Source organism: Cherax quadricarinatus, chromosome 92 (genome assembly GCF_038502225.1).
Source record: "Cherax quadricarinatus isolate ZL_2023a chromosome 92, ASM3850222v1, whole genome shotgun sequence".
NCBI lineage: Eukaryota > Metazoa > Arthropoda > Malacostraca > Decapoda > Parastacidae > Cherax > Cherax quadricarinatus.
In genome coordinates this window covers 5,388,273-5,401,333 of record NC_091383.1, presented here as the reverse complement: position 1 = coordinate 5,401,333, position 13,061 = coordinate 5,388,273, and the positions used below count along the sequence as shown (strand labels likewise).

The window sequence follows — 13,061 nt, the reverse complement described above, 5'->3', positions numbered from 1 at the left end:
AACTGGAACTTTCTTCCCTGTGGTAACTGGAACTTTCTTCCCTGTGGTAACTGGAACTTTCTTCCATGTGATAACTGGAACTTTCTTCCCTGTGATAACTGGAACTTTCTTCCCTTTGGTAACTGGAACTTTCTTCCCTGTGGTAAGTGGAACTTTCTTGCCTGTGATAATTGGAACTTTCTTCCTTGTGATAACTGGAACTTTCTTCCCTGTGATAATTGGAACTTTCTTCCCTGTGATAACTGGAACTTTCTTCCCTGTGGTAACTGGAACTTTCTTGAATGTGATAACTGGAACTTTCTTGCCTGTGATAACTGGAACTTTCTTCCTTGTGATAACTGGAACTTTCTTCCCTGTGATAATTGGAACTTTCTTCCCTGTGATAACTGGAACTTTCTTGCCTGTGGTAACTGGAACTTTCTTGCCTGTGATAACTGGAACTTTCTTGCCTGTGGTAACTGGAACTTTCTTCCCTGTGATAACTGGAACTTTCTTCCCTGTGATAACTGGAACTTTCTTCCCTGTGATAACTGGAACTTTCTTCTCTGTGATAACTGGAACTTTCTTGCCTGTGATAACTGAAACTTTCTTCCCTGTGATAACTGGAACTTTCTTCTCTGTGATAACTGGAACTTTCTTGCCTGTGGTAACTGGAACTTTCTTCCCTGTGATAACTGGAACTTTCTTCCCTTTGATAACTGGAACTTTCTTCTCTGTGATAACTGGAACTTTCTTGCCTGTGATAACTGGAACTTTCTTCCCTGTGATAACTGGAACTTTCTTCTCTGTGATAACTGGAACTTTCTTCCCTGTGATAACTGGAACTTTCTTGCCTGTAATGGCTGGAACTTTCTTCCCTGTGATGACTGGAACTTTCTTCCCTGTGGTAACTGGAACTTTCTTCCCTGTGATGACGAACTTTCTTCCCTGTGATAACTGGAACTTTCTTCCCTGTGATAACTGGAACTTTCTTCCCTGTGATAACTGGAACTTTCTTGCCTGTGATGGCTGGAACTTTCTTCACTGTGATGGCTGGAACTTTCTTCCCTGTGATGGCTGGAACTTTCTTCCCTGTGATAACTGGAATTTTCTTCCCTGTGATAACTGGAACTTTCTTCCCTGTGATAACTGGAACTTTCTTCCCTGTGACAGACAGCTGGAACTTTCTTCCCTGTGATGGCTGGAACTTTCTTGCCTGTGGTAACTGGAGCTTTCTTCCCTGTGACAGACAGCTGGAACTTTCGTCCCTGTGATAACTGGAACTTTCTTCCTTGTCGTAACTGGAACTTTCTTCCCTGTGGTAACTGGAACTTTCTTCCCTGTGACAGATAGCTGGAACTTTCGTCCCTGTGATAACTGGAACTTTCGTCCCTGTGATAACTGGAACTTTCTTCCCTGTCGTAACTGGAACTTTCTTCCCTGTGATATCTGGAACTTTCTTCCCTGTGATAACTGGAACTTTCTTCCCTGTGATAACTGGAACTTTCTTCCCTGTGATAACTGGAACTTTCTTGCCTGTAATAACTGGAACTTTCTTCCCTGTGATAACTGGAACTTTCTTCCCTGTGATAACTGGAACTTTCTTCCCTGTGACAGACAGCTGGAACTTTCTTCCCTGTGATGGCTGGAACTTTCTTGCCTGTGGTAACTGGAGCTTTCTTCCCTGTGACAGACAGCTGGAACTTTCGTCCCTGTGATAACTGGAACTTTCTTCCCTGTGATAACTGGAACTTTTTTCCCTGTGATAACGAACTTTCTTGCCTGTGATGGCTGGAACTTTCTTCCCTGTGATAACTGGAACTTTCTTGCCTGTGATGGCTGGAACTTTCTTCCCTGTGATGGCTGGAACTTTCTTCCCTGTGATGGCTGGAACTTTCTTCCCTGTGATAACTGGAACTTTCTTCCCTGTGATAACTGGAACTTTCTTCCCTGTGACAGACAGCTGGAACTTTCGTCCCTGTGATAACTGGAACTTTCTTCCGTGTAATAATTGGAACTTTCTTCCCTGTGATAACTGGAACTTTCTTGCCTGTGATGGCTGGAACTTTCTTCCCTGTGATGGCTGGAACTTTCTTCCCTGTGATGGCTGGAACTTTCTTCCCTGTGATAACTGGAACTTTCTTCCCTGTGATAACTGGAACTTTCTTCCCTGTGACAGACAGCTGGAACTTTCGTCCCTGTGATAACTGGAACTTTCTTCCCTGTGATAACTGGAACTTTCTTCCCTGTGATAACTGGAACTTTCTTGCCTGTGATAACTGGAACTTTCTCCCCTGTGATGGCTGGATGGAACTGTCCTATACTATCCTACACTGTCGAATACTGTCATATACTGTTATATACTGTCATATACTATCCTATACTGTCAAATACTGTCCTATAGTGTCATGTAATGTCATATACTGTCATATACTATCCTATACTGTCATACACTGTCTTATATTGTTATATTCAGTCGTGTACTATCGCATACTATCTTATGCTATCAGAGTGTGATAGGCCAGTTAGTTATCCTTGTGCAATAGCTTGTTAGGTAAGACACATATGCAACAGTTAGGTATCTTTATTTCGAAACGTTTCGCCTACACAGTAGGCTTCTTAAGTCTTACCTAACAGCCTGTCGGTATTTTATACCTTTTCAAAGTTCACTCTGCAACACAAGGGTATCTTGGTACAGACCTGAAATCAACTTCGACAACCTCCACTAGTGAGAATGGCTGGATTTGAGAGGGACCTGACCTTCCAACGACATTCTTACCTCTACTAGTGACCTACGTCTCACCTCCTGGCGCTATATAAGGCTCCATCCTGTCACTTCTACTCCATATTGTTTCAGACTATGGAACAATGCTCTTCTCCAGACTGAGGGACTGACCACCTCAAAACTTCAAGGGTGATGGACTGATTACATCGTCTTCAAGTATCTTCTGCTTCTATCAACTTTTCTGTACTCGACTGAAGAAGCCTACTGTGTAGGCGAAACGTTTCGAAATAAAGATACCTAACTGTTGCATATGTGTTGTGCAAGAAAGGTATAAAATACCGACAATATGAAAGTTAAGACACATGTGCAACATCTGGATATCTTTATTGTAGTAGACGTTTCGCCATCCAGTGGCTTTATCAATACAGATTCTAGGACATAATAGGAAGACAGTAGAACTATATACAAAAGATGAGGTAATCAGTCCCTCGGCCTTGGAGTTAGTGTTCACAGCATCGTGGTGGAGGAGAGTCTGGAGCAAAGGCAAGAAGACTGGCGCTTTTTATAGGCGTCAGTGAATGGGACGGGCAGCAGACGAGGGCAGTCACTGGTAGGCGGGATTCCCCAGTGGAAGTAGGTCCTTCCCAAAGAGATGGGTTAGTTGCAGCAGCCGTGAAGAAGGTCTTGTAGATGTCCTCTGAACCAAGATTCCATGATGTTGCAGTGTCTGACAAGTTGTGCAAGAAAGGTATAAAATACCGACAATATGAAAGTTAAGACACATGTGCAACATCTGGATATCTTTATTGTAGTAGACGTTTCGCCATCCAGTGGCTTTATCAATACAGATTCTAGGACATAATAGGAAGACAGTAGAACTATATACAAAAGATGAGGTAATCAGTCCCTCGGCCTTGGAGTTAGTGTTCACAGCATCGTGGTGGAGGAGAGTCTGGAGCAAAGGCAAGAAGACTGGCGCTTTTTATAGGCGTCAGTGAATGGGACGGGCAGCAGACGAGGGCAGTCACTGGTAGGCGGGATTCCCCAGTGGAAGTAGGTCCTTCCCAAAGAGATGGGTTAGTTGCAGCAGCCGTGAAGAAGGTCTTGTAGATGTCCTCTGAACCAAGATTCCATGATGTTGCAGTGTCTGACAAGTTGTGCAAGAAAGGTATAAAATACCGACAATATGAAAGTTAAGACACATGTGCAACATCTGGATATCTTTATTGTAGTAGACGTTTCGCCATCCAGTGGCTTTATCAATACAGATTCTAGGACATAATAGGAAGACAGTAGAACTATATACAAAAGATGAGGTAATCAGTCCCTCGGCCTTGGAGTTAGTGTTCACAGCATCGTGGTGGAGGAGAGTCTGGAGCAAAGGCAAGAAGACTGGCGCTTTTTATAGGCGTCAGTGAATGGGACGGGCAGCAGACGAGGGCAGTCACTGGTAGGCGGGATTCCCCAGTGGAAGTAGGTCCTTCCCAAAGAGATGGGTTAGTTGCAGCAGCCGTGAAGAAGGTCTTGTAGATGTCCTCTGAACCAAGATTCCATGATGTTGCAGTGTCTGACAAGTTGTGCAAGAAAGGTATAAAATACCGACAATATGAAAGTTAAGACACATGTGCAACATCTGGATATCTTTATTGTAGTAGACGTTTCGCCATCCAGTGGCTTTATCAATACAGATTCTAGGACATAATAGGAAGACAGTAGAACTATATACAAAAGATGAGGTAATCAGTCCCTCGGCCTTGGAGTTAGTGTTCACAGCATCGTGGTGGAGGAGAGTCTGGAGCAAAGGCAAGAAGACTGGCGCTTTTTATAGGCGTCAGTGAATGGGACGGGCAGCAGACGAGGGCAGTCACTGGTAGGCGGGATTCCCCAGTGGAAGTAGGTCCTTCCCAAAGAGATGGGTTAGTTGCAGCAGCCGTGAAGAAGGTCTTGTAGATGTCCTCTGAACCAAGATTCCATGATGTTGCAGTGTCTGACAAGTTGTGCAAGAAAGGTATAAAATACCGACAATATGAAAGTTAAGACACATGTGCAACATCTGGATATCTTTATTGTAGTAGACGTTTCGCCATCCAGTGGCTTTATCAATACAGATTCTAGGACATAATAGGAAGACAGTAGAACTATATACAAAAGATGAGGTAATCAGTCCCTCGGCCTTGGAGTTAGTGTTCACAGCATCGTGGTGGAGGAGAGTCTGGAGCAAAGGCAAGAAGACTGGCGCTTTTTATAGGCGTCAGTGAATGGGACGGGCAGCAGACGAGGGCAGTCAGACACTGCAACATCATGGAATCTTGGTTCAGAGGACATCTACAAGACCTTCTTCACGGCTGCTGCAACTAACCCATCTCTTTGGGAAGGACCTACTTCCACTGGGGAATCCCGCCTACCAGTGACTGCCCTCGTCTGCTGCCCGTCCCATTCACTGACGCCTATAAAAAGCGCCAGTCTTCTTGCCTTTGCTCCAGACTCTCCTCCACCACGATGCTGTGAACACTAACTCCAAGGCCGAGGGACTGATTACCTCATCTTTTGTATATAGTTCTACTGTCTTCCTATTATGTCCTAGAATCTGTATTGATAAAGCCACTGGATGGCAAAACGTCTACTACAATAAAGATATCCAGATGTTGCACATGTGTCTTAACTTTCATATTGTCGGTATTTTATACCTTTCTTGCACAACTTGTCAGACACTGCAACATCATGGAATCTTGGTTCAGAGGACATCTACAAGACCTTCTTCACGGCTGCTGCAACTAACCCATCTCTTTGGGAAGGACCTACTTCCACTGGGGAATCCCGCCTACCAGTGACTGCCCTCGTCTGCTGCCCGTCCCATTCACTGACGCCTATAAAAAGCGCCAGTCTTCTTGCCTTTGCTCCAGACTCTCCTCCACCACGATGCTGTGAACACTAACTCCAAGGCCGAGGGACTGATTACCTCATCTTTTGTATATAGTTCTACTGTCTTCCTATTATGTCCTAGAATCTGTATTGATAAAGCCACTGGATGGCGAAACGTCTACTACAATAAAGATATCCAGATGTTGCACATGTGTCTTAACTTTCATATTGTCGGTATTTTATACCTTTCTTGCACAACTTGTCAGACACTGCAACATCATGGAATCTTGGTTCAGAGGACATCTACAAGACCTTCTTCACGGCTGCTGCAACTAACCCATCTCTTTGGGAAGGACCTACTTCCACTGGGGAATCCCGCCTACCAGTGACTGCCCTCGTCTGCTGCCCGTCCCATTCACTGACGCCTATAAAAAGCGCCAGTCTTCTTGCCTTTGCTCCAGACTCTCCTCCACCACGATGCTGTGAACACTAACTCCAAGGCCGAGGGACTGATTACCTCATCTTTTGTATATAGTTCTACTGTCTTCCTATTATGTCCTAGAATCTGTATTGATAAAGCCACTGGATGGCGAAACGTCTACTACAATAAAGATATCCAGATGTTGCACATGTGTCTTAACTTTCATATTGTCGGTATTTTATACCTTTCTTGCACAACTTGTCAGACACTGCAACATCATGGAATCTTGGTTCAGAGGACATCTACAAGACCTTCTTCACGGCTGCTGCAACTAACCCATCTCTTTGGGAAGGACCTACTTCCACTGGGGAATCCCGCCTACCAGTGACTGCCCTCGTCTGCTGCCCGTCCCATTCACTGACGCCTATAAAAAGCGCCAGTCTTCTTGCCTTTGCTCCAGACTCTCCTCCACCACGATGCTGTGAACACTAACTCCAAGGCCGAGGGACTGATTACCTCATCTTTTGTATATAGTTCTACTGTCTTCCTATTATGTCCTAGAATCTGTATTGATAAAGCCACTGGATGGCGAAACGTCTACTACAATAAAGATATCCAGATGTTGCACATGTGTCTTAACTTTCATATTGTCGGTATTTTATACCTTTCTTGCACAACTTGTCAGACACTGCAACATCATGGAATCTTGGTTCAGAGGACATCTACAAGACCTTCTTCACGGCTGCTGCAACTAACCCATCTCTTTGGGAAGGACCTACTTCCACTGGGGAATCCCGCCTACCAGTGACTGCCCTCGTCTGCTGCCCGTCCCATTCACTGACGCCTATAAAAAGCGCCAGTCTTCTTGCCTTTGCTCCAGACTCTCCTCCACCACGATGCTGTGAACACTAACTCCAAGGCCGAGGGACTGATTACCTCATCTTTTGTATATAGTTCTACTGTCTTCCTATTATGTCCTAGAATCTGTATTGATAAAGCCACTGGATGGCGAAACGTCTACTACAATAAAGATATCCAGATGTTGCACATGTGTCTTAACTTTCATATTGTCGGTATTTTATACCTTTCTTGCACAACTTGTCAGACACTGCAACATCATGGAATCTTGGTTCAGAGGACATCTACAAGACCTTCACGGCTGCTGCAACTAACCCATCTCTTTGGGAAGGACCTACTTCCACTGGGGAATCCCGCCTACCAGTGACTGCCCTCGTCTGCTGCCCGTCCCATTCACTGACGCCTATAAAAAGCGCCAGTCTTCTTGCCTTTGCTCCAGACTCTCCTCCACCACGATGCTGTGAACACTAACTCCAAGGCCGAGGGACTGATTACCTCATCTTTTGTATATAGTTCTACTGTCTTCCTATTATGTCCTAGAATCTGTATTGATAAAGCCACTGGATGGCGAAACGTCTACTACAATAAAGATATCCAGATGTTGCACATGTGTCTTAACTTTCATATTGTCGGTATTTTATACCTTTCTTGCACAACTTGTCAGACACTGCAACATCATGGAATCTTGGTTCAGAGGACATCTACAAGACCTTCACGGCTGCTGCAACTAACCCATCTCTTTGGGAAGGACCTACTTCCACTGGGGAATCCCGCCTACCAGTGACTGCCCTCGTCTGCTGCCCGTCCCATTCACTGACGCCTATAAAAAGCGCCAGTCTTCTTGCCTTTGCTCCAGACTCTCCTCCACCACGATGCTGTGAACACTAACTCCAAGGCCGAGGGACTGATTACCTCATCTTTTGTATATAGTTCTACTGTCTTCCTATTATGTCCTAGAATCTGTATTGATAAAGCCACTGGATGGCGAAACATCTACTACAATAAAGATATCCAGATGTTGCACATGTGTCTTAACTTTCATATTGTCGGTATTTTATACCTTTCTTGCACAACTTGTCAGACACTGCAACATCATGGAATCTTGGTTCAGAGGACATCTACAAGACCTTCTTCACGGCTGCTGCAACTAACCCATCTCTTTGGGAAGGACCTACTTCCACTGGGGAATCCCGCCTACCAGTGACTGCCCTCGTCTGCTGCCCGTCCCATTCACTGACGCCTATAAAAAGCGCCAGTCTTCTTGCCTTTGCTCCAGACTCTCCTCCACCACGATGCTGTGAACACTAACTCCAAGGCCGAGGGACTGATTACCTCATCTTTTGTATATAGTTCTACTGTCTTCCTATTATGTCCTAGAATCTGTATTGATAAAGCCACTGGATGGCGAAACGTCTACTACAATAAAGATATCCAGATGTTGCACATGTGTCTTAACTTTCATGTTGCATATGTGTCTTACCTAACAACCTGTCGGTATTTTATACCATTTTAATATGTACAAGAGCTGTCAGTCAGGTGTCTAGTCATACACACTCATACCGACAGTATCGTATACAAATCTCGAATCCACGATATATATGTATATATATATATATATATATATATATATATATATATATATATATATATATATATATATATATATATATATATATATATATATATATATCCTCATCCTCAGAGAAGACAATAAACGTACCTCAGGGAAAACTCAAGGTTCTCCCCGGAGCTGTTTGAATATTTTCTTCTCCTACCACCTCCTATACTTTATATTCTATGTGAACATTTATTAATAAACAGAATACATTTACAGAAAACACAAACATGAATACAATGGTACAATGTATTAAAGATCATGAATTTCCTCCAGCTCCTGCGAGGCTGGACGTGAGCCAAGTATGCAGCAAGCATTTCCCCTCTGGATGGCGACGTTGAGGCGCTGGAACATGAAAGTGGCTGCCCTTGGCTCCCTGGTGGTGTCGATGAGTCTGGATCTCAGTTCTTTAAGGAAACGTGTGGCATTTTTTTCCCATGGTCCCAAGGTCTTTGATCCCACTGGGTTAAATTGATACTGTTGGCTTATGTCCCTGTACTTGCTGATCTTGTTCTCCTCCCTGTGGTCAGCAGCTCCTCCCTGTCGCCCCACACTGTGATGGATATAGGTGTCAGCCAGTGTGGACACACAGGTATAGTCCCATGCTAAGAGCTTGCCATTCTTCCAAGGATAGATGGTGATCCTGTCGGGGCGGTTTGCTGGGTTGTGGGTATTGTTGGCTGCTAGTGATCGGGGCTCCCTCTCGGCTGGGCATCCAGCTGTAGCAAAGGGTTCTCTTTATGATGTCGTTGACCTCATTGTGTCTTGCATGCCAGCCCTTGGTTTTTGAACAGTTAAGACCATGTGGACCGTATTGGTCTGCTTGCGCTTCACCGCAAATACACATATATTCTGTGTGAATTGGGGTAGCAAGGTGCAGAGCCACTGCAATACGAAGGGTCTTAGGGTCGAGTCGCGTTCCCATTGCCGACATGGAAACTGTTTGGAGGAAGTCCCCGGAGTGAGTTGTGCTCACAGCCTGGAGATGGGCAGTCTCCCTATCTGATGTTGCAGCCCTGAGCATGTTGGCAAGCACCTTTTCAGTGACTGGGCCATCCCAGCTTGACAGTGAGCCAGTGTTGCACTAGGGTTTGGTGCTGGAGCAGCAAGAGTCTCCCATTCCGTGATGGCACTAGCATAGCTAGGGTCCTGTATTCCTGCTGAGTCGCTGAGGTGATCAGGAAGAATTTGTCTTATCAACTCGTTTGATGCTATGGAAGAGGATAGGAAAGCTGGTATACTCCCAGCCCCCAAGCCTGACCGGAAGTGAGGCTTGCAACCATTGTCCATCTTCAAGGGAAAGATGGGAAAGATGGAAAGCTGGGATGGCCCGATCGCTGAAAAGGTTCTTGCCAACATGCTCAGGGCTGCAACATCATATAGGGAGATTGCCCGTCTCCAGGCTGTGAGCACACCTCACTCCGGGGACTTCAGACAGTTTCCATATCGGCAATGGGAACGCGACTCGACCCTAAGACCCTTCGTATTGCAGTGGCTCTGCACCTTGCTGCCCCAATTCACACAGAACATATGTGTATTTGCGGCGAAGCACAAGCAGACAAATATGGTCTACATGGTCTTAACTGTTCCAAAACCAAGGGCTGGCATGCAAGACACAATGAGGACATCGTTAAGAGAACCCTTGCTACAGCTGGATGCCCGGCCGAGAGGGAGCCCCGATCACTAGCAGCCAACAATACCCACAACCCAGCAAACCGCCCCGACGGGATCACCATCTATCCTTGGAAGAATGGCAAGCTCTTAGCATGGAACTATACCTGTGTGTCCACACTGGCTGACACCTATATCCATCACAGTGTGGGGCGACAGGGAGGAGCTGCTGACCATAGGGAGGAGTACAAGATCAGCAAGTACAGGGACATAAGCCAACAGTATCAGTTTGTCCCAGTGGGATCAGAGACCTTGGGATCATGGGGAAAAAATGCCACACGTTTCCTTAAAGAACTGAGTTCCAGACTCATCGACACCACCAGGGACCCAAGGGCAGCCACTTTCACGTTCCAGCACCTCAGCGTGGCCATCCAGAGGGGAAATGCTTGCTGCATACTTGGCTCGCATCCAGCCTCGGAGGAGCTGGAGGAAATTCATGATCTTTAATACATTGTACCATTGTATTCATGTTTGTGTTTTCTGTAAATGTATTCTGTTTATTAATAAATGTTCACATAGAATATAAAATATAGGAGGTGGTAGGAGAAGAAAATATTCAAACAACTCCAGGGAGAACCTTGAGTTTTCCCTGAGGTACGTTTATTGTCTTCTCTGAGGATGAGGATATATATATATATATATATATATATATATATATATATATATATATATATATATATATATAATATATATATATATATATATATATAGTGCTGAATAGGTAAAATTTGTCAATTATCAAGAACTCATTTAAAATTAAGTCCTTTCTAAATATTTCTCTTATAGGTTTAAAGATATATTTTTTTCATTTATGTTAATGTAAAAATTAATAATTATGTACAGATAAATGAACAACACCTGGGTGTCTTTATTAGCGAGCGAAACGTTTCGCCTACACCGCAGGCATTCGACTGAAGAAGCCTGCTCTGTGGGCGAAACGTTTAGATCACCAACAGAGATCCAGGTGTTGCACGTGTGACTTACACATCAACATGACATGCAACTTACCCGTATGGAGTCATGGTTGGTCCGGGCGTGGGTGGGTTGTGCTGGGCTAGTAGTAGTTTGCTAGTAGTGGTGGTTTACTAGTAGTTTGCTAGTAGTAATGGGCTGGTAGCAGTTTGCTAGTGGTGGTGGACTAGTAGTAGTTTGCTAGTAGTAGTGGGCTAGTAGTGGTGGGCTAGTAGTAGTTTGCTAGTAGTGGGCTAGTAGTGGTGGGCTAGTAGTAGTTTGCTAGTAGTAGTGGGCTAGTAGTGGTGGGCTAGTAGTTTGCTAGTAGTAGTTTGCTAGTAGTGGGCTAGTAGTGGTGGGCTAGTAGTAGTTTGCTAGTAGTAGTGGGCTAGTAGTTTGCTAGTAGTGGCGGGCTAGTAGTATGCTAGTGGTGGAATAGTAGTTGCTAGTAGTGGTGGGCTAGTAGTATGCTAGTAGTGGTGGGCTAGTAGTATGCTAGTAGTGGTGGGCTAGTAGTATGCTAGTAGTGGTGGGCTAGTAGTTGGCTAGTGGTGGTGGGTTCCCATGTATACAATGTTCCACTATTGAAGCACTGTCAGCGTCGGTACAGCCGCTGTTCCACTTGCTGCTATGATCATTCCTCACAGCTGTCTGTCTCACAGCTGTCTCACAGCTCTCTGTCTCACAGCTCTCTGTCTCACAGCTGTCTCACAGCTCTGTCTCACAGCTCTCTGTCTCACAGCTGTCTCACAGCTCTCTGTCTCACAGCTCTCTGTCTCACAGCTGTCTCACAGCTGTCTCACAGCTGTCTCACCGGTGGGACGATTAATTTTTCTGGTTTTTTTTTATGAAAATCTTGGGGTAATTAAAAATATATATGTAAACAACTGAAGAACATCAGACTGATCAATTGCTTCTCACTCAACACGTAACGAGGGTACAATGATTGGCTTGGCTTGTCTTGGCTAACTTGGCTTGTCTTGGCTTATCTTGGGTTAACCCGAAGAATCTTCAGTGTCTTGATAATAAGGAGTACAATGGAAATAAGCCAGACTAAAGACAGTGGCTTTGATGGGTTAAACTGGATTACTAACACCTCTGGAATAATCTGAATCAAATCCTCGACTTGCAAGGCTCCAGGAGTCGCGCCTCGCTGCGACTTCGTCTAGTGCTCCAGGAGTGCAGTGCGGTGCGACTTCGTCTAGTGCTCCAGGAGTGCAGTGCGGTGCGACTTCGTCTAGTGCTCCAGGAGTGCAGTGCGGTGCGACTTCGTCTAGTGCTCCAGGAGCGCGCTGCGCTGTGTCTTCGTCTAGTGCTCCAGAAATGTGCTCCGCTGCGACTTTGTCTATGGTTTCAGGAGTGCGCTGCACTGTGACTTCATCTAGTGCTCCACAAGTGCACTGCACTGCGTCTTCGTTCAGTGCGCCAGGAGCGCACTGCGCCGTGTCTTCGTCTAGTGCTCCTGGAATGTGCTCCACTGTGACTATGTTCAGTGCTCCAGGAGTGCGCTGCGCCGTGTGCGCTTCTCACTGACCAACCAACACCACTGTGGACTATGGCCGGGCTGGCACGAGTGTTAGCAATTTTCACTTTCCTTGGCTGCACTTTCCCTGCCTCTCTACCTGCTGCTGTTTGAGAGAGAGAGAGAGAGAGAGAGAGAGAGAGAGAGAGAGAGAGACAGAGAGAGAGAGAGAGGCGTATGCACCAGCACTTAGCTTGTAAATAAAGTCAAGAACCCTGTGTAAAAGAGAGAGGAAGAGAGATAACGACTGGATATTGCAGCCTTAATTAACGGTTGGTTATTGATCACCCGTTGCTTACACTGTTAACGGCAACGCAAAATAAACACCGTTATAGAAGTTACAACATATATATATATATATATATATATATATATATATATATATATATATATATATATATATATAATGAGGGGGTGAGATGAAAAGCTGTAAGCCTTCTCCCTGAAAGCTGGCTGC

General features: G+C 45.1%; 1 protein-coding gene across 1 annotated transcript in view; it reads right to left on the bottom strand.

The window, feature by feature from the left end:
* Nucleotides 1-12,639, bottom strand: part of LOC128698352 (uncharacterized) — a 33,003-nt gene extending 20,364 nt beyond the window's left edge. Inside the window, exon 1 of the mRNA XM_053790558.2 lies at nucleotides 11,140-12,639. Within this exon, the coding sequence (XP_053646533.2) occupies nucleotides 11,140-11,153 (14 nt within the window). The 5' untranslated portion in view covers nucleotides 11,154-12,639. The remainder of the gene's footprint in view (nucleotides 1-11,139) is intronic.
* Nucleotides 12,640-13,061: the final 422 nt, after the last annotated feature.